General features: G+C 41.3%; 1 protein-coding gene across 1 annotated transcript in view; it reads left to right on the top strand.

Annotated features, from left to right (window-relative positions):
• The window catches only part of TACC2 (transforming acidic coiled-coil containing protein 2), a gene marked incomplete in the record, with an annotated part of 1,481,681 nt that overhangs the window by 1,189,095 nt on the left and 264,760 nt on the right, over window positions 1–27,826 (top strand). Inside the window, 1 exon segment of the mRNA XM_044056051.1 lies at window positions 23,772–23,830. Within this exon segment, the coding sequence (XP_043911986.1) occupies window positions 23,772–23,830 (59 nt within the window).

Here is a 27,826-nt window from a genome sequence, read left to right as displayed (position 1 = left end):
AAGAAATGCATCATTATCCCTTTTGAAAAAATGGCATCCCCACTAATCACATTAATAAAAATGTACTAAGCATGCAATCAGTTGTGAGAGACTTGGGCACCCGGGTTGATAGCAGCCTGACTTTTGACCACCACGTTGCCTCTGTTGTATGGAAAGCTTACTACATGGCCCACCTCATAAATAATGGTATTTCATCCAGGAACGGTATGTCATCCAGGAACAAGGCAGTCATAACATCCCTGTACTCCTCCCTTATCAGACCCATTATCGAGTATAATGCCCCCTTCAGCATGTAACTTGCCAAGCACATGCAGCAGTTGAAGAGACCACAGAAGTTCCTGACTAGGAAAATCCAGGGTCTCAAACACCTATCCTATACAGATGGGCTAAACGCCCTGTCCCTGTACTCAGTCTCATACAGACTGCTCAGAGGTGATCTGTGTCTGGCATACAAGGCCATTTCAGACCCAGCCTTGATGGAGTTGCTGCATATCCGCAAGACAAATTCCACTGGTGCAACCCGCACACAAGGCCTTAACCTGGTCTGTGACATTAATAGAACTTGTTGGCAGGATAGATTTGTGTCCCAGAGACTCTCCCATCTGTGGAATAGACTCCCTCTCCATGTCAAGCAAAGTACCTCTCTATCCTTCTTTAAGAGGAACCTGGATGACTGGATGGGAAACAGAAAATATACCACTAGGATCCCAACTGTGTCCCTGCTGGTCAGGGGAAACAGGTGCTGACTTTGAAGGAACATGGGCGAAATTCCTAGCTAGGCTTATAAGGGCCTCTGGGCCGATTCCTTGTATCATCCTATGAACCTATGAACCTAAGAGGTGATCCAAAAGTGTGATGAAAGAGACAAGCTAATCCAGGGAATCTCTCTGATTTTTCAACTCTCTTTTTCCAAATTTTCTAAGGGATTTTCTATCTCCTAATCCTGCTTTGTCAAAAAGTAGAATATACAGTCTTAACAAAATACAAGTAAACAGGCATTTAAGAAAAAATGTCAAGGGAAATCTAAGCAGAAGTCTAGAATCTCCTAAAACCAAGGAAAGTCCAACAAGTTTTAATGACTATTCAAGAGACCTTTATTACCTTGTCCAACCAAGGTCCATTTTTACTTCCACAATATATAAATTATCCATTTTCCTTTTTGGCAACAGATAGCTTCAGACAAATGGGTTCTGAAAATCATTCATCAAGATTACAGATGGCAGTGGGAGGAAATTCCTCCTTTCCAGGAAGTTATTATTTTTCCTAAAGATCAGACTCCTTTGTTTCCAACAGTTCTTCATCACATGCTGTCACAAGGAGTTATAAAGCCAGTTCCTCCTTCCCAGGCGGGGAAGTGTTTTTATTCAAGGATATTCCTAGAGCTGAAGGAAGAAAATGCTTGAAAACCAGTTCTGGATCTTTCTTTCCTAAACATGTTTATAATCATCAGGGTGGCCTAATGGTTAAGGTGTTTGCCTTACAAACACAAGGTGCAGGGTTTGAGTCTCACAAGGGATAATTGGCTAGGCTTAAAATGGCTCGCAAGGGCAGTTAGCCTAGTACTAACCTATGAACCTATAGTTCCCAAATTCAAAATGATGGCACTTCACAACCTGTTAACCTCTTTCAAGTTGCCCGGTAATATTAAACTTAAAGGATGCTTATTATCACATCACTATTCATCTAGACTTCGGATGTTTCTTAAGGTTTTGTGTGTCTGGATCACATTATCAGTTCTCTGCCTTACCTTTTGCTTTGGACTTTCCACTGCACCACAGAGTGTTTAGCTCTAGTTAAAGCTCATTGCAGGCTACAGGGTATCGACATTTTCTCATATTTAGATGACTTGCTTATCTTTGTCGCCTCACAGCAAGAGGTTCTCCCGTTTGATTATCAGCTGGAGCACCTTCTGTGTAGAGTCTGCATGTCCTCCCCATGTTCGAGTGATGTATAAAGACATGCAGGTAGGTGCGTGCATGAATAGGTGTGCCTTCTTTGAAGGTTGGGCGTCGGGCTGGCAAGTCGACACCATAAAAATCCACTGCCAATCATGAGTGGACCGGAGTTCCGCTGTGGCGACCCCTAACCAGGAAAAGCCGAAAGACATTACTTTAGATGACTTGCTTATCTTTGCAGAGTCTTTTTCATTGTCAGGAATCTGTTTTTTGGGTGAGAGCTCTCTCTTACACAAGCTAGGATTCCAAGAGAACATTCAAAAGCCTTTCTTGATTTCCCTCACACAGGATTGTCTTCTTGGATTGTCAACTAGACACCTAAGTTAAAAGAGCTTTTCTTCAACAAGGAAAAAATAGATCAGTATCTACATCTATTTCTAAGGTTTTCCACCCAAGACTTTGGTCACTGCGAGGGAATACCTCAGGATTGTGGGTCTCATGGCTTTTATGATTCTCATGATAACACTGGCAAGACTTCACATGACAAAGATACAGTGGTAGCTGAAATCCCTTTGGTCCCAGCACCAACATCTTTTAACTTTTCAAATGTCATTGCTGGGATTTGTTGGAAGATAAATCATTTGATGGAGATAACAAATATCCTTAAATCCAGGTCTCCCCTTCTCCCTCCACACGCCAAAGCAGTTAATCACCACATACCCCTCGGTCTTCGCTTGGGAGTCAGTTTCAGAAGGGAAAAAGGTGTAGGGGTGTGGCAAGGACAGATGCAAGCACATAAATATCAAGGAGATGCTTGCCCTGATCATGACACTCGATTCTCTGAACCATCTTTGGTCCCCAGGACCTCTTCAATTGGTTATAGACAATACCACAGTCATGTGGCACATTACCAAGTAAGGGGGAAACAGGTCATACCCCCTTTGCAGACTAGCTGTGTTATCTTGGGGTATAGCTTCACAGCACAGTCTCACTGTACAGGCTTCCTACACTCTATCAGAGCAAAATTGTGTGGCAGACAAGCTGAGCAGGACCAGGGTAGACCTTCACAGATGGAAACCATATCAAAAGGTCTTCCAAGATTTGATCCATCTGTGAGGAGTTCCTCAAGAAGACCTGTTTGCCTCCTCCCTGAACAATCAACAGGCAAGATTCTGTTCCAGAACTCCACATAAGAAGGCCCGCAACACAGTTGCCTTTTTGTTTTCCTTGGGGAAAGGTGTACCTGTATGCTTTTATACCATTTCCACTGATATCTAGGGTACTTCTGAAGATTCAGAAAGAATCCCCCAAAGTCATTGTGATGATTCCCCTCTGGCCCAGGCAACTGTGGTTGTATCTTCATTTGGAAATCGCCAGTGGCAATTACCATAAGCTTCCTCACAGACTGGATCTACTCACAGAAGAACAAGGGTGTTTGATACACCCTGGCATCATTCAACTTCAATTGACTGCATGGTTTATAGGGTCTTAATTCCTTTTGGGCACCTGGTTGCTGGGAACATGCAGCAGGTGCTAATGGAGGCAAGAAAGCTTTCTGCTAGAAAATCATATATTATCAAAAGGAAAAGATTTTCTAGTTGGTGCCAAAAAAATAACCAGCACCCATTCAGGGCTAATTGTTTTCTGGTTTTATAATATTCGTGCTATTCTATGGCCTTTCTTATTCCTGTCTAAAGGTTCATTTATCAGCCATTTCAGCCTGTCTGCCCATGGATCTGCCTCTTTCAATGCAATTTCATGTCAACATTTTTTTGAATGAGATTTTACTTGAGGCCTCCAAGAAAACCAGTGGCACCAACTTGGGATCTTAGTTTTGTGATAGGGAAGCTAACACTTCCTCCATGTGGACCAGCTAACCTGGCTGACTTTAGGTTTTTGACATGGAAAACAGTTTTACTGATTGCTCTAACCTCTGCAAAAGGGTATCTGAGTTACAGTCTGTTATCATGAGTCAACCCTATTTCATCTTCCATAAGGACAGGGTTTCCTTGAGAACTAATCCTTCCGTTATGCCTAAAGTGGTGTCCAAGTTGATTTAAGTAAACTATCCATCTCCTCGTTTTCTTTCCTGAACTTAAAGATGAGAGAGAAGATCCGCCATACCTTGGGTGTCTGCAGACTACTTGACAGAACTAAATCTTTTAAATCTTTGGATATTTGTTCATTTCTTGTGAATGTACGAAGAAGAAGGGACAACCTGTGTCAAAACAGAATATTTCCAAATGGTTGTCTAATGCTATTACTTTTTGCTATTCTCCCCATAACAAAAATATTCCAGGCAGGGTCAAGGCCCACTCTGCCAGGGCCTTGACTTCATTTATGGCTTTTTGAAAAGCACTGGATTCTAGAAATATTCTAGAAGCTACTACTTGGCTCTCTGTACATGCTTTTACAAAGCAGTATAAGCCTGATTCCTTCTGTAGATCCAGATCAGGCTTTGCTGGGACCGTTCTCCAGGGGTTCCTGGACTCTTCTCCTTCCACCTCCCAAATGTAGTTAGCCAGGGTAAAACTCACCCCCCCCCCCTTTGATTTTTCGTGTCCTTTTTATGCCAGGGTGTGGACATTTATTTTTTGTTGTTCCTAGTATTGTTCTTTCAGGGCTCAACACCACTCTTTCTGTTGGCAGGAAAGTCTTGAAGGACCTTGCACCCAAACTTGTCTTTTAGTCAGCTCAGCTTGAGCTGCCTGACAATTTAGGTGCATGGAAGGTTCCATAGAGCTTTGGAAGCTGGCCGGTTGTTATACCCTTGGCAGGATATAACCAATATAAGTAAGGCTACTGTAGCAGTGATCATTTGAACATCTACTGTTATGGTAAATTTACTTACACAACTGTACTTTTTTTCTAGATTGATTCATCCAGTAAATCTTTCAGAAAGAGTTAACTGTGCTGAATGCCATAGCATGAACATGTCCAAATGTGCACTGCAAGAAAAAAAATCTAAATCTGAAATATGTGTATCAGCTTCAGTGTGATATCAATTATTTGCTAAGTGAGGTTGATAATGATGCAGCCTGATTTTGTAACATGCCCACTTTGAAACTAATAATAAGTTATTCCTGTAAAAAGTGAAGGAGAGGACATGTAGTGGGCAGCAATCTATCTCATTGTTTAAGGTATTTGCATCACAACTGCAAAGTGCATTATTCAGTTCTGACTTTCCCTCTCTCATTTTATGTGAAGTTTATATATTCTGCCATGTATCTGTGGGTTTGCTGTCCTCTGCACCCCCCCAAAAAGTGCTGATTGGTTGGATGTACTAAATTATTCCATATATGTTGATTATAGCTTTCTTTCTGTGATCCAGGCTGTGACTGAAAAGGGACAGAAAAGGACTAGTTCACTTAGTTGGTTAATAAATACAAGAAGTAAACAATGAAGCCAAATCATCGTGTCAGTCAGAGTATGACTAGCAGTATTGCTAAAAATAAAATGGTTACTGAGTTTTCCCACAAGATAGCAATCCATACAAGACAATATAAAATTCAAACTTGTTAAAAAAAAAGACTTGTAAAGTAGTAGAATACTTTCTTTCACAGAAGCTAACCATTTGACACTGTTACCTGTATTTGATTCTTTGATCATTAGTGGACTGTTCTTTTATGCTGTGGTTTCAAGGATAACGACTGTCAAAGCTTTTGTGCTCTGCCCTTATCCCTTCCATTGTATAGATCCGTATAATAACCAGTTCTGGCAGCAGGCATTCTGTCCTTTGCTGAAGTAATGATTCCTTTGTTCAGAGTTATTAAAGGACTTCTAGTCATTATGTGGGACGAGTCAAAACACTGTTTTTTAGAAATGTTAACAGTCTAATGTCATTACTGTCATCGCTGCAAGACTAAAAGCTAAATATCAAGTGTTTACAATATTACTTAATCTAATAAAACTGAGAATGAAATATTTTAAATCATTCTCTGTAATTAAAAGCATATTAATTATAAGTACATTATAAGTTACTGACTATCTTGGATTTATAGGAGTATTTTAAGGCTTGTTAGCCTAAAATATCACATGCAGTGCTCCTGTCTAGAACAATATACAGTCGACTAGGAATCTGATGTTAACCCCCACCCAACCCCACCCATTCTTATCAAATGTGGCTTCTGTCTTGTAATCTGTTGATCCTCTGCATTTAGTGCCAAAGCCATCTACTTGATTGTGTTCTGATTTTAAGTGCATTATTGCTCAAAATAGCCTGCACTAAGTAATAGCAATATAAATATGAATGATTTTCTAAGTAACTAAACCAACATCGTAAGTCAAGTCGTATTAGAGACATTGACAGGGAGCTCTCTGTGCTTATCTAGCTCTCCTTGCAAGCCCATGTAATGTAAATGGAACCCAGTAATGCTTGTACCTCGAAATGTATTCATCTGATATCCTGAGCAGTTTGCTCCCATTATTGCACAGAAGGACAAGTTTTGTAGATCTTCATGATTTTGTAGCTAATTTGAAAACCTTAGCAACCAACAATAAAGCCTGCCACTGTTTCTAAAGGTTGCAGACTGTAGAATAACTGATTGTGGTACAAACTGGGTGCCAGGCTTATTAACACTGCTACACTAATGACCACCTCTGTTATTGTCAGTCACTCAGGTCATGTGTGATTCTAGGGATGCTGCACTATAGACCAAGATTCCATTTTCCTTTTCTATGTGCTACTGAGATTTTGGAGTTGGTAAATGTAGCAGGGGGTGTAGGGGCACAGCCCTCCAACATGGAGGATGAAGGGGGCAAAAGCATTCATGTGTGATTTCTTAATTTTGAATGCACTTTGCATTTAAGTGTTTCTTAAGGATTTGTGATCATTGTTTTCTGCTAACAACTAGACATTCATTAGGAAACCAAAAGAAAGATTAAATAAATCTGAAAGATGGTATGTCAGGTTACACATAAATGAGTCTTGTACTGAAACATTCACATATACATACAGACATGCCTGAACAAACCCCCCCCCCCCAACACACACACACACACACACACACACACACACACACTCAGCAATTGTTAGTTAGCAATATGATGCACAGCAATGACAGCCAGAAAGAACAACTTGTGACATCTGAGCCTGAACGAGTAGCAAATGGTATCTAGAAAAAAAATAGGTCTAGCACGTGGGGGGACTCATAAACAGAATCAGGGCAGGTATGTGAATAAAACAAACTCATTGAGGCTCAGTATGCAGATTTATTGATGTGATGTTGTAATTGGAATTATACAATAAATAAATAAATAACAATGATGCAGTCACAATGTGACCATGTAGCACATTGCATACTGTATGTAAACCCCCCCCCCTAAAATGAAAAGCAGACCAACTATTACTTTCCTAATAAAATTAATGATATTTTTAAACGTAAGCAGTGCTTTTCTTCTGACCGAAAAACTTGCAAAATCTGATAATTTTGTAAAGTTTTACAAGAGAATCACATACTAAATGTTCTTTTAGAGGTGCAATTCTTTTTTGGTAAATGTGTAGCATCAGAGATGAACAGGCATCCATTTTCCTTAAAGCATGAAGGAGATTAACTATTTAGTCCACTCAAAGCCATATCATGGTCAAAAGGGCGTTAAGCAGGGTGGTGGATCTGGGCCTACTGCATCCCTGACTGGCCGACATTCCAGTGTCCCATTACTTGTGTCTCTCACTGCCCAGTTACCTTAAAAGACTCTTGAAACTTGTCACTATGCACACCATTTTCTTCTTTACTTCTACAATGATTACATATATTTGGATTTAATTTTAAACACAAATTTTATATTACAAACATTGATAGACATTTGCTAAACAAAGCAATACAGTCTCACAATGAAAACAGACAGAGTGAGGAACAGTAAATTTCCCTAACATTGAAACCTACATTCACAGAAAATGCATCTGGCCAGTGGCAGATTGTGTATCAGTAGGTTGTTTTCAAACCACGGGCCCCCTGCACACAATTTTTGGGGTCATGCATAAATGCAAATGTTCTTTGATTCAGTTTTCTGATTGTATTAAATTGTATTATTTATTTAATACAACACCACTTATTAGAGCGAGTTTTAAATTTGCAGTTTTGAACGTTTTTCCAGTAAGCAGTGAAACAAAACATATGAACCAATAATGACAAGGCTACCCATTTCAGAACATTTCAACTGTAAAAGGTCACTCAAACTGCTGTCATTATAATCCACCAATAGTAGTCAATATGGACAGTCTCTACAAAAGTAAAAGTTATATGAAGAATTCTACATTAAAGAAATCTGTAACCAATGAGGAGGTTGCTGCTGGCAAACAACTTTACATTTCTTTGTTTCAGTTATAAATACATTGCCTGCTGCCCTTGAATAATGAATTGCCTATGTTACATAAAATAATAATAATAATAATAGTAATAATAATAATAATAATAATTAGTGAGCTGATGATATGCAGTAGAAAATAGCTGGCAAACTGACAACATGTTCTTAGTTACGACACACTCAGTAGTGCAGCTGCACATTAGTGTCAGCAATTGATCTACCTCATGCTGCACAGTAGTGTCAGCAATCAGTCTGCCTGATGTGGGAAGAGAGCCTGCAACCTTCTGCACCATAGAAATGTATGCTGCTGTTGCACCACTGACACTGAGCAGCACAAATATGAAACTCTATGACTGACATTGGCAAATTGTAATCTTTGGCGATTTACAAAAACAAACAAAAATAATAATGTAAAGGATATCTGTCAGCTGTTGGGGAGGTTTAAGGTACTTGTTTCCTAATAATTAAGCTCAGGGTTTGACTCTGTGCAAAGTCACTTAATTAGACAGCCCACTAACTGGACACACACACACACACACACACACACACACACACACACACACACACACACGAAAAAACACACACATACACATTGTTTGGTTTTATTGGGGGTTGCAGCACTCACTGTTCCGTGCTCCATAGGCACCTCTGTTTGTTTAGGGGTTGGGTTAACATAATAGTTAAGGTCTACACACACACACACACACACACACACACACACACACACACACACACACACACACACACACACTACACAATACACACACACACACACACACACACACGCAAAAACACACACACATTGTTTGGTTTTATTGGGGGTTGCAGCACTCACTGTTTCATGCTCCATAGGCACCTCTGTTTGTTCGGGGGTAGGGTTAACATAATGGTTAAGGTCTTTGCCTTAAATCTAAATTTCCCTATGATTTTACATTAGGACATCTGTCCTAACACTGTTTTAGAAGTCTTCTGGCTTTGTTTTATTTATATAAGACTTTTTTTTATCGGTCCCCCCCAAGATAACACAGGGCCTAGGCAGTTGCCTAGGTTGCCTAGTGCTAGATCAGGATCTGGGTCCTCTAACAAATCATCTGTCACTAAAAATTGTGATGGGTTGTTTTGCAGGAATGAAAGGCTCATATTCCTGTGGGGACCTCTGGAGGACATTCACCTTCTTCTAAACAGAAGGAGCAGACAAGTGCTTCTGGGCTGCAAAAATAGCAACATTAAGTGCAAACTCCACAGGGGATAATCCAGGGCTTGTCCTGTTTCTTAGCCAGATACTGAGTGTTCCTCTGTAGGAAGGTTAATGGCAGATCATGGAGAACTTTGGAAACTTTGAAGGATTCTTCAGGTTAAGATTTTATCTTAAGGAGAGGGGCATTAGAGGGAGATCTAAATATGTTCTCATATTTCTTATCTATCTCCGAGGAGAAGAGAGCCTCTGGGGTCAATGAGTCCCCTTCCTAGGACATAGAGAAAGAACTGTCCCTAACAACCCCCCCCCCCCCCCCCCCAGGCATGACTGGCTAGTGCATGGCAACAGTGCCTGCAGGATTAAGTGTATGACAGACAAGCACTGGAGGTGAGGTGGCTGGCACCCATGAAAGAGTCTTCCATACCTATTGCTAGGACCGGAGAGGTCTCAAAAGGATCTGATACTGACATCAGGTCATTCTCCCAAAGTGTAAAATATTTTCGGTTAGCTGTCAGCAAGTGATGCACATCCAAAATCTCAGCTTAGCTTTTTGGTCCAGCTTGTGTGGGAGCACCCTGAGTATTTTCTTTGTCCTGAGTTGATGAGATGTACTAGACTTGGATGGAGACTTTCTGACAAAGGTCCTTGGTTAGGAGGGGTTGGGTTATTGTAATGATTAAGGTCTTAGCCTCACAGACACACAGTACAAGGTTTGATTGTGACCTCTGATTATTGGTTAGGGTTGTAATAATCTGCAGACTGATAGCCTAGTAATTAACTCAATTATTGAAGGGGGTGGGTTGGCATGATGGTTAAGGTGTTAACCTAACAGACAAAAGATACAGGGTTTGATTCTGACTTCTGGTTATTGGCTAGGCTTCGAACAGTCTGCAGACTGATAGCCTAGTGATTACCTCACCTCACTTTACCTGATTGCTACCACCAAGCCTATGCCAGCAGTCTTGAGTGACCTCTCCATGGATGCTTGCCAGATAAGAGCATGCACTAGCTGCTGAACTATGGAACAGGTAGTGCAACCATCTGAAAATGCACTCCCCAACTTCGTCTCTATGAGTGCCTCTCTCACAGGCTTTCTGTTATCAGCTGAAAATGTCTGAAGCTCAACTCTGTCTCTCTAGTCAGTGAGGAACTGGCAGCTTGCAAAGTCCGTGATGCAAGTTTGAGGGCTAATGTGGCTAGATAAGGGTGTAACCAATGTCTGTCCTCTGACTACTTCACTTTACTAGCCTGGAGTACTTGAGGGAATCCTTCTGCTACTCCCTGTGCCTGGTATCAGCAAAAGCCATCAACTTTAGTGAAGTGAGACAAGTCTTCATCCTCTCTCTCTCTCTCTCTCTCTCTTCCATCTCTAGGTGGCTGCGTTGAATTGTTGATGCTTACGGCAGTGTTTGATATTGTCGTCCTTCTGTTGGCAGTAGAGACAGTGTTAGTATGGAATCAAACTCCTGATCTGGGAGTCATAGGGCCTGTTGGAAGTCTTTAGCTTTCTAGTAGTCAAAAGAAGAAACTTGTCCCTGATCAGTGTTGGAAGTGCAACTTAAAGTAAATGACGGGTAGTAAAGAACTGAGTAGTGCAAGGAACATGCATGTTCTTCTTGTCTGGCAAGTGATGACATGGCATGAACTGCTACAATGTGCACACTCCCCTGAGTATGGTGATTAGACAGTTGAATATGTCTGAATCAGTGATATCAAAAGTGGAAATAACAGCAGCTGCTTCTTCAAAAGACCAAAACCGTGCCCCAATGAGTTACTCCTATTTTAAAGGAATAATAAGAAAAAAGTTTGTATTAACTATTAACTGCTCTGTCATCTAACATAACTTCACACAGTGATATCAAAGAGACAGAACACTTGGAAGTTGAAGTAATGCTATTGTCACACAAGTTAAACACATGTTCAGTCTTTCCATCATGGCTGACTTCTTCCTTTCACAATCCAAAGGAGTTATTTTGACCTCAGTGCCCAGAACCACATCACGTGTTACAGCACATCACATGCAAATGTTTGTCCATCTGCAAATATTGAAATACTTAAGACATATTTATTATATCAAATGCATGTTACACTGTACTCACTTATGAACAGCATGACTTCATACATGGAAGAAGCCCAGAAGCACAGTTACAGCTGGGACATGCAAAACAGAGATCAAGGTCTGCTTAAAGCATGTGTTTTCTTAAAACGCTTCATGCAGGCCTTTGATAATCACCGCATGATGTCTACACTTCATTCTATAGAAATCACAGAAGATTTTGAAGCAGTGTTTATAGTCAGCTTATCAGAAATGTTCATCAAAGTGCAAGACTCTTTCTCTTCCCACTATTATTTGGTCACTTAAGTACCTGAAGGATTTTTTCCTGGACCTGTACATTTGTTTTTGTTTGTTTTTATAAACTCCATAACAGTAGTAAAACCAGCTCTACAGTTACTGTGCTTTGGTAACATGGCAGTTTCATGTCATTTTCTAAAGCCTCAGCTGTTAAAAATGACACAAAACAAGAGATTCCAGATATAACTGTATGGTTACAGAAAGGCATTAAAATTGAGTACCACAAAAACAAAGTACATATGATTCACTATCCACAAAAGTCCAAATAAAATTCCAGTTAAATAGAGTGGTACATACACTGGTGACTACCGTATACATCAAATAGATGCATTTAACTACCAGGGAGCTCCAATAAACCAGCATTATTATTTAATGTGAAAAATCACAAGCAACTAGGTGTGGGCGCAGAATCATCCCTACCTTTTCCCTTAAGCTTCAACCAGATGAAGTGCAGCGATTGAATCTTCAACTCACCAAAAATACCTATAAAAAATTTATCAGGAGAGTTTGTAGGGCTTCACTGCCATATCACCTTACTTAAGTATACCATTTCTATGGCTGCACAGCCCCAGAGAATTGAGAAAAGACCGCACATAGGCAATCACTGCCAGCATACAAATACAAAGTACACCAAAATGGTGCGTTTCCGCAAAGTACACCAGTGGTGAGTTTCAGTGTTAAACAGTAACTGATAAGTGCAGTATCAGGAAACTGAAATCAATGAAATGAAACCTTGTCCAGTTTACTTTTGAAAAAGTTTAAGGGTAATAGACTGAAAATGTACACATACACAGAGAAGCTATGTGAGCATGTGCAAAGAGTATTACTTTCCTTGACAGAGTATATATTACCAGTATTTGTCTGTGCTTCCCCAAAAATCCAGACTGCAGTACAAATATTAGTAATTAAATTGTGAAGTGTTATAACACATGCTTCAAAGAGAGAGTGTTACTACTTCATGTTTGAGGAAAAACAGTCATCTTCCTATATAATGGATCCATCCCAACAAAAATTACAATTAAAAACTGCAAGGAACTGAAGAGAATAAAAAAATTCAATAAATCTCAACCTCTCCAGGAAAAGATCTGGCCTACCATACCATAATCCACATATGTGAAGGTATAAAAAGAAACATTACACAGTTCATTTAAAAGTGAAAACAAATATCGTACCCATCCTTGCCCCATGAAAATACAGCCAGTGCTGCAGCAAAAAAAAAAGAAAAAGTAACATGTGGAAGTCACATAATGCTGCCATTGGAAGGATGCCTTCCTTGTTCTCCCTGTCATTAAGAACAGTATTACGCTTATTAAAATATTTTTATATGTCAGTGTTCATGGTTGTTGAGAGTTTTGAGACATGGTTTAGATGCAGTGATGGGAAATGATATAGACAGGAGTACAGGCCTTAAATCCCTCTCCACTGTTTATTAATGTGATGGATGGATGAAATTCGAATCCAACCACTGCCGTAAAATAATGCGACGTAGGTTCATAGATTAGTACTAGGCTAATGGCCCTTGCGAGCCATTTTAAGCCTAGCCAATTATTCCTTGTGAGACACAAACCCGGCACCTTGTGTTTGTAAGGCAAACACCTTAACCATTAGGCCACCCTCTCAACCCATGTCATAGGTAAATAAGCTTTATACTTTTATATATATCTCTCTGTCTTTATCTATACATCTAGATAGCTAGATATAGATGTGTAGATATAGATGTATAAAATGCAATGTGTTTATGCATGTTTAAGTTCATGGGTAAATAACCAGGTAATCAGTTTTGCCAGAAAACCCTTTTCAAAAGTTCCATCCAGCCTCAAGGAGGGCAGGTCAAGATAGACCTGGGGAGAATTTGTGGCTGCCCTTGAAGATAGGTAAGTTTACCCTGAAGGTGTCAGGGTTGTTACTCTGCTTGACATGTAACTGAAGTTTGTTCCAGAGGTGAAGGATATATTGGGATATGAATCTATCGCACCATTGTATCTTATTTATCTGCTGGTGAAGATTTAATTCCTTTAACTGGGTATTTGAGGTACCATTTATTCTGTGAAGTAATAGGAGGTTAATTAGGGCTGGATCTTTCTTGGATTGAAAGGCTAAACACAAATCCCCACACTGGATACCCTAAGAGACTGATAACCAACCAAAAACAAACAAAAAAAATATTTTTGAGGCCAGTGAAATTGTTAGTTATGCATCTCTGAGGTCTTTCAAGTGTGTGTGTGTATATATATATATATATATATATATATATATATATATATATATATATATATATAATTTATATTGTAGCAATTTATTTTGCTTGCAGTAAAAAAAAGTTTCTGGAATCAGCTTTTCAGTTTAAGTTGAGGTGTATTTACTAAGAAGAATGTAAGATAAAAAAAAATATTATGGGGAGTAATAGAAAATGACTCAGTTACAAGCACACGGCTATTGCATTACAAATGTAAGTCCACACAGTTCAGTGTATACACATGTTCATATGTCCTTTCCAGAGTTCAGTTCAATGTGGTCTCCTTTCAGTCAACACAGTTTTCACTATTCCTTCACAACTAAAGTGCGTACAGATAGCAGTTGTTTCTCTTCAGTGCACTTTACCGTAAAGACAAGGGTGTTTCTCTTAGTTTTTTCTTTGCTGGCTAATAGCTCCTATCCCTTTCCAAGGTTTTAGTGACACATTCTAAACTGCTTTTGTCCTTCATGTGTAGACTCATCCCTCAGAACCCCCTATAGACCCACAGGTCAGGAATCTGACTTCCTTATTTGGTAGTGACCATCTTGTACCCCTAGGGACAGCAGCTATCATTTGCAATGGAGAGTTGTTCCTCTGTGGCTCACCTGTCAGTCTCAGACCTAGAAGCTGTGCACCACACTTCCATCACGCACTTTCTAGCAAAGACAACATCAGCCAGTGCATGAACAGGCACAGGTGAACTTTTCAGGCTCATGACTATGCTGTTGTTGTTGTGTCTTTCGGCTTTTCCCGGTTAGGGGTCGCCACAGCGTAACTCCGGTCCGCTAATGATTGGCAGTAGATTTTTACATGCCAAGTTGCTGGCCCTGACGCACAACCTTCAACGAAGGTATGCCCATTCACGCATGTCTTCACACAGAACAGGACAACGTCTTACTGTGAGGCAACAACGCTACCGCAGTACCAGGCTCATGACTATGTATGTATGTATATATATTTATGGATCTATCTTGTTTTATCGAAGTTTCAAAACTTTGAAACCCATATGGCTGAGACCATATGATCAAAGTTTTGAAACTTCAAACATTTTAAATTGAGATTGATGTACAGTGTGGAACGGGAGATTTACCGTTTTCCTCACTGTAGTGCGATCTCGGAGTTGGTATATTTAAATAGCAGGGGGGGTGCAGGGGGGCTTGACCCCTGCAAAAACATAAAGGTGAAGCTTTTTGTTTAGGTTTAGTGTTTTTGTTGCATTTTCGAAGTTTCAAAACTTTGATCATATGGTCTTGGCCATTTGGGTTTCAAAGTTTTGAAATTTCATTTAAACAACATAGACCCATATCTATATATGTGTGTATGCATGTGAAAAACCTAAGAAATAATAACCAGTAATGCTATGAGGTGATACAAAGTAACATCACATATTCAACCCCTGAGGAGATTGCCAACATATTAGTGGATAAATTCAGCTTGAACTTTAGCCCCCCCCATCTCTTCCAAATTACCTGCATCAAATTAGCATGCCTACACCACCCTCCAATCACATCCAAGCAAGTCCTAAGCACTCTTGCAAGGCAACACTAGCACCATGGGCCCTGGCACTGTGCCGGGTTGCTTTCTTGTTAACATCGATCACTTGCTGGCTGACTTCTTATTATATCTATTTAGTCTCAGCCTGTCCAGTGGATTCATGCTAGAAGTTTTATTAAGTCATATGTGGTTTGCAGTTTTATTTAATTATTAGCTTTTTAGTTAAACAACACTTTTACAACCTTGAAGTATAATACACAATGAAGGTAACTGACTTGTGTATGTTGTGCTAAAGAAATACAGTTAGACCAATACAGGAATTCTTGTATTGTTCTGTGCAAACTGAAATAATGCATTCCTCAAATGTAGTCTGCGTTCACAATACTGACCAGTCAGTTTTGTAACTCTTGCTTCTTTTCTTTTTTTTTTAATTTTTGGCCATTGTGGAGCAGATCCCTGGTACCTCTCTTTGATCTCAAATGCTAGGAGTCACTCTTGACTCCCCTGACTTTCCTGAATGTAATCCAGCACCCTCCCCACAATGCCTGAAAGGAGATTGCGGTATCCCCATGCAGTGTCATACTCATGACAATAGGGATTTTTTATTTATATGTCCTACCCAATGTTCTTCGTGTTTCACTGTTGCAGTCATAACTGTAGGGTGCTCCTGCCAGCAGGCAGCCCGAGGTCGGCCAGAATCCCAAAGTCTGGGTCCGGCGTCGGCTGTATAAGCTAGTACCCTGACGTCAGTACGCTTTGGTACATAGCCCTCAGCCGACGCCATCTTCTCCAGTCTTTCTTGCCGTGCGGTGGAAAGCAGCTCGCAAGTCGTTGGTTGGCGATTTTCGAACAGCGTGTTTGGTTGTTGTCGGTCCGAAGTTCTTACTTCTCTTCTCAAAGCTAAGTACCCCGTTGGGAATCTTTTTCTTGTTCCTCCGATGTCAGAAAAAGTTAATAATTGTATAGCGTGTGGGAAACAAATACCTCATAAAGATTTCCACTCTTACTGTCTACCTTGCTTAGGCCCTGACCACGACATTTCTTGTTGTCGGTTCTGTGCCAGGTTCAACTCTCATACTATCAAGCGCAGGTACGATTGGGCTTTAAATTATTTTGGCAGACGCTTCAATTATAGAATGTCGTCGGACACAACCAGAGTCCAAAAGAAGCGCAAAGACAAAGACAGGCCTCCGAGGTCCAAACAGGACTCGTTGCAGCTGGAGCCAGCGTCCGGTTCGGCTGTCGTCAGTGAGGTGCTTTTGCAGCCCCTGTCGTCCGCCACTTCTGAACCGATGGCCGATACGGACTCCCATGGGGAGCCATCAAGGCCCACTATTTTAACTGCTGCAGGACCTTCGGACGTCGCTCCTTCAGATGGGTCCGGAACCGCTGTGCAGGTACCGGCTTCTGAGGGGGTTTTCAGGCCTACTCACATCACTATTTCAAAGGCAAAGATGAAGACTCCTGTTAAGTCTAAAGTTCCAGCTCAAGCTGCTTCTGAATCTACTCCCAAGACACAAAAGCAATTGTTGAGGATGGCTGAAGATTTGCTTACAATGATTAGGGGTTCTCACCCCCCTCCTGAGAAAAGGCCTCGACAGGATGTTACTCTGGATTCCTCTGACCAGGCTTCTGTATCTTCTGTTTCTTCCTCAGATCAGGACTATTCCTTTCCCCCTTATGAGGATTAGGATGCTGAGGACTCTTTACCCTCGGCCTCTCCGCCTGAGGATTTTTCTTTTGGGGAAACCTTGCATGAGATGAGGGAACATTTTCATTGGGAAGGACAGGAATATTCTGCTTCCAAGAAGAGGCTTAGAGAATTTCTTCTTCTTCCTCAGCATAGGCCTTTAGCTATCCCTCCTGTTTTGGACATTGTAGATGATGCTTTTTCTGAGGCTAATTTGAATCCTGATTCCATGCCTCCTGCTCCTTCTAAGCCTGATAGATTTTATAGGGTTCCTGACTCTCATTTATTTTTATTTAAAAACCCTTCTGCGGATCCTGAAACTATTTCTCAGGGCTCTAAGGCTGCTAAGGTTGCTACTTCTAAAAATCCTATTCCCTCTGAGAAGGATTCTCGTGCTTTAGACAGGTGGGGAAAAAAGGTATATACTTCTGCTACCCTGTCTGTTAGGGCTTTAAATTGCCAGTTTCATATGTTTAAATATCAGCAATTTCTTTTGTCTGTTTTAAAGCAAAAGCTTGCTTCCCTTTCTGCTTGTGCAGAGGATAAGGAACTTCAGGATGTTTTGCATGCTACTGAACAGGTTAACAAGCATAGCTTACATTGTGGTTTTGATGCTTTGGATGCTTCTTGCAGGGCTGCTGCCTCTGGTACTGTTATTAGGAGACATGCCTGGCTTCGTGAACAAAGTTTGCCTGAACAGGTTAAGGCTAAGTTATTAGATGCCCCTGTTCAACAAGATGTTCTTTTTGGATCTAAGGCTGAGGAAGTTATTAAAAAGATGGAAGAAAAGGCAAAATCTATGCAGACTGTAAAAGATTTCTTGCAAGTTCAGCCTCCTAGATTTTCCAGGAATTGGCCCTCTAAAAATTGGTCCTTTCCCACGTCTGACAGGCCTCAAAGGGGAAGATATAGGCGCTCCAGAGGTCGTGGTCAAGGCCAGGCCTCTTACAGATCTAGACAATGGACTGCTTCTTCACCTAGAAGGGGAGAAGACAGATCCCAATCTCAAAGAAAGCAAACTCAATGACTCTCTCGGTTGGGCTTCAGGACCCCTTCACCTGGACGCCCCTCTCGGAGGAAAACTGTCTCTTTTTTACAGAAATTGGACTCATATTACCCAGGACAGATGGGTATTGGACGTGATTTTAAAGGTTACAAATTCCACTTTCACACTTTGCCAAGGACTCACGGTTGGCCAGATCTGCCAAAACATCAATGGTCAGAGGCCTTAACTCAAGTAGATGCTCTTCTGGCCATGAGAGCCATAGAGCCTGTTCCACTCTCGGAAATGGGAAAAGGGTTTTATTCAAGACTGTTTCTGGTCCCCAGAAAACAAAACTCTTGGAGACCTATTCTGGACCTTTCTGTGTTAAACACCTTTTTGGAAATTCCAAAGTTCAAGATGCTTACTCTGCAACAGCTAATTCCAATGCTCTCTCAGGACGCCTGGATGGTGACATTGGACTTAAAGGAAGCCTATTTACATATTCCCATCAGACAAGAACGCAGGAAATTCCTCAGGTTCAAGGCAGGTTCGAGGCACTTTCAATTCTCTGTTCTGCCCTTTGGTTTATCTACTGCCCAGAGTCTTCACCAAGTGCCTGGCACCAGTAGTGGCTTACTGCAGACTTCAGGGGATCCAGATTTACCCCTATTTGGATGACTGCCTTATTCAGGCAGACAGCAAAGATCTTCTGCTTCAACATCTGGACTTTGTTCAACGTCTTCTCCTCCTACTGGGATTCTCAGTGAACATAAAAAAGTCACATTTGATCCCTTCTCAACAATGGTATTCTTGGGAGCCCTCTTAAATACAACCTTACAAAGGGCCTTCCTCACTCCAGAAAAACAAACTCAGCTGGCTTCTACTTTCAACACCTTGGCAACTCTATCTCAGCTCACTGCAAGGAAATTCCTGCAGGCTCTGGGCTACATGGCTTCCTGCATTCTGTTGATTCCAAACGCAAGGCTTCACATGAGAAAGCTTCAATGGTATCTGAAAAGTGTATGGTCACAGCATTACCATGATCTGGATATTCTGATCCCTCTGATCCCCTGCCTCCAGAAGGAGTTCCTCTGGTGGTCCAGGGCATGCACTTCAAACGAAGGAAAACCTTTTCGTCTTCCTCAACCTACTCAAATCCTGACCACGGATGCCTCGGATTATGCTTGGGGAGCACACTTTCTAGACAATTGCCAGCAGGGAACCTGGACAAAGGACCATCTTCACTGGCACATCAATCTGAAGGAAATGTTGGCAGTTCAAAACGCCCTTCTAGCCTTCAAGAACCTTTTACAACCAGGCCCTCTGCTAATTCGCACAGACAACACCACAGTCATGTGGTACATCAACAAGCAGGGGGGTTCTCATTCATACCCCCTCTGCAGACTAGCTATGGGTTTATGGGACACAGCTCTAAATTTGAATCTACATCTCCAGGCTCAATTCATTCCAGGGAAACAGAATCTCCTAGCAGACAGCCTGAGCAGAAACATTTCAGATCCTCACGAATGGATGCTAGACACCAACTTGTTCAACAGGATTACTGCAGTTTGGGGATGTCCCCAGATAGATCTGTTTGCATCCCATCTCAATCATCAGCTGCCTTGCTTTTGCACCAGGTCCTTCCACGAAACAGCTTGGAGAGTGGATGCCCTGTCCTTCAGCTGGAGAAGCCTTTCAGCATATGCCTTCCCTCCTCTTCCTCTACTTCCTCGGGTATTGCTGAAAATAAAACAGGACAAGCCCAAGTTCCTCATCTTGATTGCTCCAAATTGGCCTCGACAGTCTTGGTATCCAACTTTAAAGCTCCTGTTCTCGGGGCCTCCTTGGATTCTCCCACTGAACCCTTCGCTTCTGTCCCAGCATCAGGGTCAGTTACTACATTCCAATCTCAAGACCCTTTGCCTGGCAGCTTGGCTCTTCAAAGGAATTTGATTCCCTCTAGTCTTCCCAAACAAGTTTTGGATGTTCTTTTGGAAGCTAGACGGCCTAGCACTAGGAAATCCTATGCCTCTAAATGGAAGAGGTTTTCTATTTGGATGCAGGACCGAGGCTCTGATCCTCAGGTACCTGATCTCTCTTCTATTTTGCTTTACCTTTCGGATCTTTTATCTAAAGGACTTTCCTTTTCTTCCATTAAGATTCATGCTTCTGCTATCTCTGCGCATTTCAGTTCTGATCCTCCTGTTTTTTCTCATCCTCTGGTGAAGCAGTTCTTGAGAGGAGCTAAAAATTTGCGGCCTCCAAGGACCCCTCCTGTCCCTGCCTGGGATCTTAATTATGTTTTAGAAAAACTTACTTTGCCTCCTTTTGAGCCTGCTGCATCTTCAGATATTAAGTTTCTATCCTGGAAGACTGTTCTTTTGTTAGCATTGACCTCTGCCAGAAGGGTCTCAGAGTTGCAAGCTCTCATGGCTGTGGAACCATACCTTATTTTCCATCAGGACAGAGTTTCCTTGAGGACCAATCCTACTTTCATGCCTAAGGTGATTTCGAAAGTGGCTTTAAATCAGACAATTCACCTTCCTACTTTCTTTCCAAATCCTCAAAATAAAGGGGAAAGGATTTTGCATTCATTAGATGTGCACAGACAGTTACGATTTTACCTGGACAAGACTAAAGATTTCAGAAAGTCTAACCAATTGTTTGTTTCCTTTGCCTCCAGTTCTCTTGGAAAACCTATTTCTAAACAAACTATTTCCAAATGGATTGCTTATGGAATCAGATTTTGTTACACTCATCATGGGAAACAGTTTCCAGGTACCATTAGAAGTCACTCTACTAGAGCAGCTGCCACTTCTACAGCTTTCCTCAGAGGAGTCCCTACCAAGGATATCTTGGAAGCTGCCACTTGGAGTTCTGTGCATACTTTTTCCAAGCACTACAATCTCCCTTGTTTTCTAAGTCCAGGGCAGGCTTTGCCTCTGCTGTCTTGCAGGGTATTCTTGCCTCCCTTCTTCTATCTAAAGCCTCCTCCCCTTTTACACTGCTTTGGGATTCCACCCTACAGTTATGACTGCAACAGTGAAACACGAAGAACATAGTACAGTTGTGTACACCTACCATAAATGTAGATGTTCGAGTGTCTTCACTGTTGCAGTCGGGGTTTCCCTCCCTCCTATCCCCTCTTTTCCTTTTTTGTGGTGTATTTGTGTTTCCTTGTTGGATTCATTTTTGATTTGTTGGGGACTTCTGACATTTGGGGCAAGAAAGGCTGGAGAAGATGGCGTCGGCTGAGGGCTATGTACCAAAGCGTACTGACATCAGGGTACTAGCTTATACAGCTGACGCCGGACCCAGACTTTGGGATTCTACCTGACCTCGGGCTGCCTGCCGGCAGGAGCACCCTACAGTTATGACTGCAACAGTGAAGACACTCGAACATCTACATTTATGGTAGGTGTACACAACTGTACTTTTCTCTGACCCAACATCCGATTTGAGTGACATTTGGCATGCATACCCCTGCATTACTACCAAGGCTGCAATCCTGCTTATGACCCCCTCCCCAAAGGATAAGGGATACAATGTCATTGTCTTTCTTATCCCACTCCAATTGGCTACTTAATTGCTGAGCTTGCTAGTTGAGCCCAGATGACCTGTATCACTGGATTCCCTCCTTCCCTCTGTGTCACAGAGTGGCTAAACCTTGCCTTTTTTTTAAACATGTATGTGTGTTGGGGGAGGGGGTTAATCCTTGAAGGCAGTTTAACAGAAAACATTAAAGTTGTTTATTCTTGTTCAGTTATTCATTTTATTGTCTGGTGTAAGGCATGTTATGTAAACTACTTAACTTTGTTTTTCCACTATGTAATACAACTTTGTCACCTGGATTGCATTTTTTGGAACATAAAAACACACTATCTGAGCAGTGCCCAACATGTGCTTTGTAGCTGTAGATTTTAAAATTAAAGTTCTGCTTGTGTTTGGCTATATGATATGTTAAACTGAATACTAGTGATGACCATGAGTTGTACTACCTCAACTTCTCTGGATATGACTCCACTAGATTCTTTTTGGGCATTTCGATTGCCTTCAGGTGAAAGTGTTATTTAAAATGTAGCCACATGTCTAGGAAGGCATCTAACTGAGATAACTGCCCAGTAACAAGAGAATAGGCAGGCTGCTTGACCACATTCTGTTTGCTGTACTGCACTGTTATGGTAGCTAACCATGGGCAGTACAAAGTGATGTCAGTGTTTGCGTTGTTGTTAACAAGAAGTTATTCATATGTAAGTCTGACAGACCGGACTTGTTAATGAGCTATAGACAGAATGGCAACATTGTCCTGTTAAATGATTCTTTTGAACAGCCACAGGAGATGAAAATGGGATGAATAATAACAACAACAACAGTAGGAAAGACCCCTTGCATAACAGGGACGTGTGTTTTCAGGCTGTTGATTAATGATGTCAGTTGATGAGATACTGAAACACAAGGCAAAGATAAAACAATCATGTTACACAGTAAACCACACACCCTCTCCCCTGTCTAGCTTACTAGTTAATTTGTAGCTCATTCAACATACTGTAGAAAATGAGATACAATCAATGCAAGTAGTACAGACTTTATGTTGTTGTTGTCTTTCAGCTTTTCCCGGTTAGGGGTCCTCACAGTGGAACTCCGGTCTGCTAATGATTGGCAGTAGATTTTCACAAATGCCGTGGTGCCAGCTCGACGTCCAACCTTCAGTTAAGGCACACTCTTTTATGTATGTCTTTCGAACGCCCACCCAACCGCAGGGAAGACATGCAGACTCCACACAGAAGGCACTCCCCGCACTCCAGCTGAGAATTGAATGGGAGAACCTCTTGCTGTGAGGCAACAACGCTACCGCTGCACCACCTCGGAATAGTACAGACTTTATGTAATGGTATCATATTGTGTTTTCTACCTGATAATGGTGAAAATCTGCCATATAGCACAACTAAAATAACCCTGGTGGTTTAAACAGTAAAGCTCTGGAGTTACACAGTGTATTTTGTTTTATTTTTATTTATTTATCCTTTTTAAAAGACAGTAGGTTGAACGATGTTAAGAAAATTATGGTAAAATTCTGTAAAGCCAATATCACTCAGCAAAGCACAGTTCTCTGTTTGTAATGCTATACCAGTGCTATACTTGAATATTATTTGTGTAATTTGAAATTAAATGTTTCCAGGATACCATAGTATCTTGCAGGCAAACTGGGGTAAATGTTCCAAATTCCTTCTTTTTAGCTATTCCCTCAGACTCACTTGTTTTAAATGTTAGACAGCCTTCCTTAATGGGAGCATATATTTTATTTTAGACATTTATGTCATTTGCCAAGGATAAAAGCGTTTGTTCAAATATCTATGGATAAATCTTTAACTGCCCTTAAATGACATCTTCAGATGCCTGACTTGTGGGATCTGCTTCATGGCAACGGCTTGTGCTGTTTCTATAAACAATTACAGCGATGTACCTCATCGCTCACTTTTTTCTTTTGTCCTACTTTCAACAAATCTTGCAAGCCACTAATTTTGTCCTGTGATCTGTTTTTTGTTTAATATGTGTTTATGATTTATTATTGTTTTTAAAGTATCACTAATTGTATTCTTTGTATTTCTTGCAGTTGTTCTTTATGGCCCAGCAGATGAAATAGAGTACATGGATAAAATAGGCTCGCAATCTGTAAGTATTAAACATATTCTTTGTGACTTGAAATATTCATATCACATGAATGAGATTCCAGAGCTGAGATAATGTGATGATTCTAATAAAAAAATAAGGTTACAGTGAATGGTTTAGTGAGTTCCTCTAAGGCAATGCAAATGCAGACTGTTTTTCTCATAAAGTTGCTCATTAGTATCGATAATTTGTATAATTAGTATCAGTTTATTCTTTGCTTTGCTTATTATTTGGTGTTTCATTTAGGGATACAGAAGGTAACATGAATATAGCTGTCATGTGCTGTAGTCCATAATATAACTGGTCAGTCATTATTTTATCACTTTCCAAGTACAACTTTCATAGAACCAGTATTTAATGACTAGTGCCTAGTAATCAGTCACCTAAGGTGTAGCCAGCTGGATTTTTAGTAAGTGAAAGTGTCAAGTTCCCACCAATTTGTACAAACTGTTATGCAGGATGAAGTGTGGGTAGACAGGCAGCATTAGAAAACTTAAAGGGAAACTCATCTCCAGTTTCTGCTGGCTACACAGATTCAAACAAACTCCACTGAAGTTTTACCTGACAGTAGGGTATCTTGCTTCTGGCTTCATATTATGGTATTGTCCCAGATATATCATAGATGTAAAGTGCAGACATATCAGGCAAAGGAATGCAATATTTCTGACTTTCACAGAGTTCACCAAATTATTTAAATTAGAAGGGCCATCTAGTCCACTGGAGTACACTCAAGGCAGCTGTCTGGTATGCTGGTAATCTTAAATTAAAATAATTATTGTCATTGGATAAATAACTAGGTAAGGCTGAACATTTGTGTGATACCATATAATTTAATCTAAGATGGAACAGGGGCATGAGGCTTTTGGGTGTACATGCACTAGATTGGATGACAAAGAGTTACAGAAAACATCATGAAGTTTTGTGTGGGTGCACGTCACTAATTATTTATACTTGTAGAGTAAGACTTGAATGCTGAATTTGCTAGAGCTGTGAGCAACAGTCTCCATTCCAGTGCCTCTAGAGTCTCCACTCAGGCACTGAAACCTCATTTGCCAAAACACGAGAAAAAAGATTTTAAAAAATACTTTTACCATAGGTTCATAGGTTCATAGGTGTGTACTAGGTTAATGGCCCCGGGGCCTTTACAAGCCTAGTCCATAGGATTACCCTGGCATCGTGCCACCCAACCTTAATTCCCAGTGCCTCTGTCGAATAAACCCACTGGAGTGATTCCTGGTGTGAATTTTCTATTTCCCATCTACTCATCAAGATTTCTCTTGAAGAGAGCCAGTGAGGTGCTCTGCTTGACATGTATGGGAAGTGTATTCCATAGCATGGGCAGTCTCTGGGTTATGAACCTCCCCCTTCAGCATGTTCTGTTGATTGTAGTAATGAGGTTGAGGTCTCTGGTCTGCGTGGTGCAGAGGGATTGTGATTTCTTTTGATGTAGCATTTCTAACAGAGCTGGGTCAAATATGGCTTTGTAAGTCAAGCAGAGATCGCCTCTAAGTAGGCGATATGAGACAGAGAATAGTTGGAGTTTTCTTAGTCTGTCCATATAGGACAAATGTTTAAGACCTAGGATCCTCTTTGTGAGGTACTTTTGCGGCCTCTCCAGTTGTTGCAGATGTTTAGTGAGGTACATGCCAAATGGGGCATTGTACTCAATGATTGGCCTAATATGGGAAGAGTAGAGGGAGACAGTGACCTATTTTTCCTGGATGCAAAACCCTTAGTAATGAGATGTGCCACATAGAAGGACTTTCTGACCACAGTGGCAATGTGGTGGTCAAAAGAGAGGTTGCTGTCAGCCTGTGTTCCCAGATCCCATATAATGCCTTCTGTGTTCAGTGGACTACCATCGATGTGGTAATTCATGGGAACCTGTTTTTTCCCAAAGGGGATGATGACACATTTTTTTGGCATTGACCTTAAGGCCATGGTTCTGACACCAGTCGTTGGCCTCAGTGAGGTCTTTCTGTAGGATGTCAACATCACTCGGGGAGTTAATAATAGCTCCCAACTTGCAATCGTCTGCAAACTTTGTCAGCCAGAGTCCCTTTGTGTTGGCCTGGACTTTAGAGAAGTAGATACCAAACAGGAGAGGACCCAGGACTGAACCCTGTGGGACTCCACTCGTGACTGGTCAGCAGTCTGACTTGGAGTCAGCTGCTTTCACACTGTGGGTTCTACCTCTGAGCCAGTTTGCAACCAACCTAGTGATATAGGGGTTGATGCCTAGCTTAGTGAGTTTTTCTATGATTCCTGAGTGGGGAATGGTATCAAAGGCCTTGGCCAGATTGGGTCTATATTATAACATCGAAATCTTACAACTTCGGATGTTATAATATCGAACCCAGTAGAGTGAACACTGGAAATAGCAAAGCTGCAGAACACCGAATACTTTCCTAGGGAAAGTATTTGGTGAGCCGTTTCTGCAGCTTTGCTATTTCCTCGACCGTGGAGCGAAGGTTACAGACCGGGTCAAGGTAAGTGTGCGAACAAAGGTGAGTGTGCGATTGGGATTGGGTTAAGTGAGTTAGGGTTAAGGTACAGGTAAGGTAAGTGTGCGATTGTGTGGACATGAGGGTCAGGGTGGGGTAGGTGAGTTAGGGTTAGGGGAGCGGGTAAAGTGAGAGTGTAATAGTGACGGACCTTAGGGTTAGGGTTTTGTTAAGGTAAGTGGATAGCTAGTGGAGTATGTATGGTTTAGTGTAGGGTTTTGTGAAGTGTGTGTGCGTGGATTATTTATTTTGGTGTGCTTGTGTTGTGTGTATGTTTGTCGGAACAGCAAATTTTTTCCCTGGGACAAAATTTGTTATTCTGACTGTTTGGTTTTCTGGTGTTTCACTCTACTGGGTTCGATATTATAACATTCAAAGTTGTAAGACTTCAGTGTTATAATATAGACCTGGCCAGATCAAGGTAGGCTGTATGAGCCACCTTGCCTTCATCCACAGCTCTGGTGATTGACTCAAAGAAGTTGACCAAGTTGAGCAGGCATGATCTACCCTTCACAAAACCAAACTGTGTGGGATACAGAGTTTGGAAATTCCCGATATCCTTGTTTATTAGGTCCATAATGATGCGTTCCATAGCTTTGCATATCAGACTCATCAGGTTAATGGGGCGATGTTCCCAGGGTCTGTAGTCGCTCCTCCTTTATGGAGTGGGATGACTGTAGCAGTGTGCCATTTGGTAGGGACAAAGCCTAAGGTGAGGTAGTGATTGAACAGGACACACACAGGTTAAAAAGTAACACTAGTATCACTACAGTGGAATAAAAAGAGGTAGAAAAAAAGTAAAGATGCAACAGGTCTAGCTACTAGGATAACACGTCTGTGGAAAAGCTTTGCTCATTCTTCCAGTAGATTCTATTTTGCCACTGAAAGGTCTGCAAGAACTTTAGAGCATAGCTGTGCATGGTAGAGGAAGAACAGAATGTAGTAGAGAAGGTACTTGGTGAAAGGCAGAACTCGGCGGATAAAAGAAATGTGGTATAATTACAAGAGTATCAAAAAGTGGTAGAAGAACATATGGACACATCAGAGCTAGCTATTCAGATCACAGGATCATAGTATCATAGGCAGTTACTAGGCTAATGGCCCTGGGGCCCTTACAAGCCTAGCCAAGCGTTTATCCCCAAAAAAGAACCCTCAATCAGCACCTGTCACTCATGTTAATGAGGGACAAAGGTGGAACCCCTGGGACAAATTTGTGGTTTCCCATCCACTCATCAAGGTTGCGCTTGAAGAGGGTCAGCAAGGTATTCTGTTTGACATGTATGGGAAGTCTATTCCAGAGATGGGGCAGCCTCTGGGAGACAAACCTGATGAAACCTCACTGTGGAAAAAAATGTATACAGTGCTTTCTCTTTATGAATACAGATTGTTTGAAAAGCAGGACTATGGGACTACTTTTTTGTCTGAAAGGGGCATTATCACTGTTACATTCACATTACTGATTCTAGTGTAATGTTCTTGTAGACTTCTAGTGGAA

The sequence above is a fragment of the Protopterus annectens genome, chromosome 14.part0 (genome assembly GCF_019279795.1).
Source record: "Protopterus annectens isolate FY-2018-M chromosome 14.part0, PAN1.0, whole genome shotgun sequence".
In the NCBI taxonomy this organism is placed as follows: domain Eukaryota; kingdom Metazoa; phylum Chordata; order Ceratodontiformes; family Protopteridae; genus Protopterus; species Protopterus annectens.
Note: the sequence above shows the minus strand (reverse complement) of the source record. Positions and strands in the feature narration are given on the sequence as shown.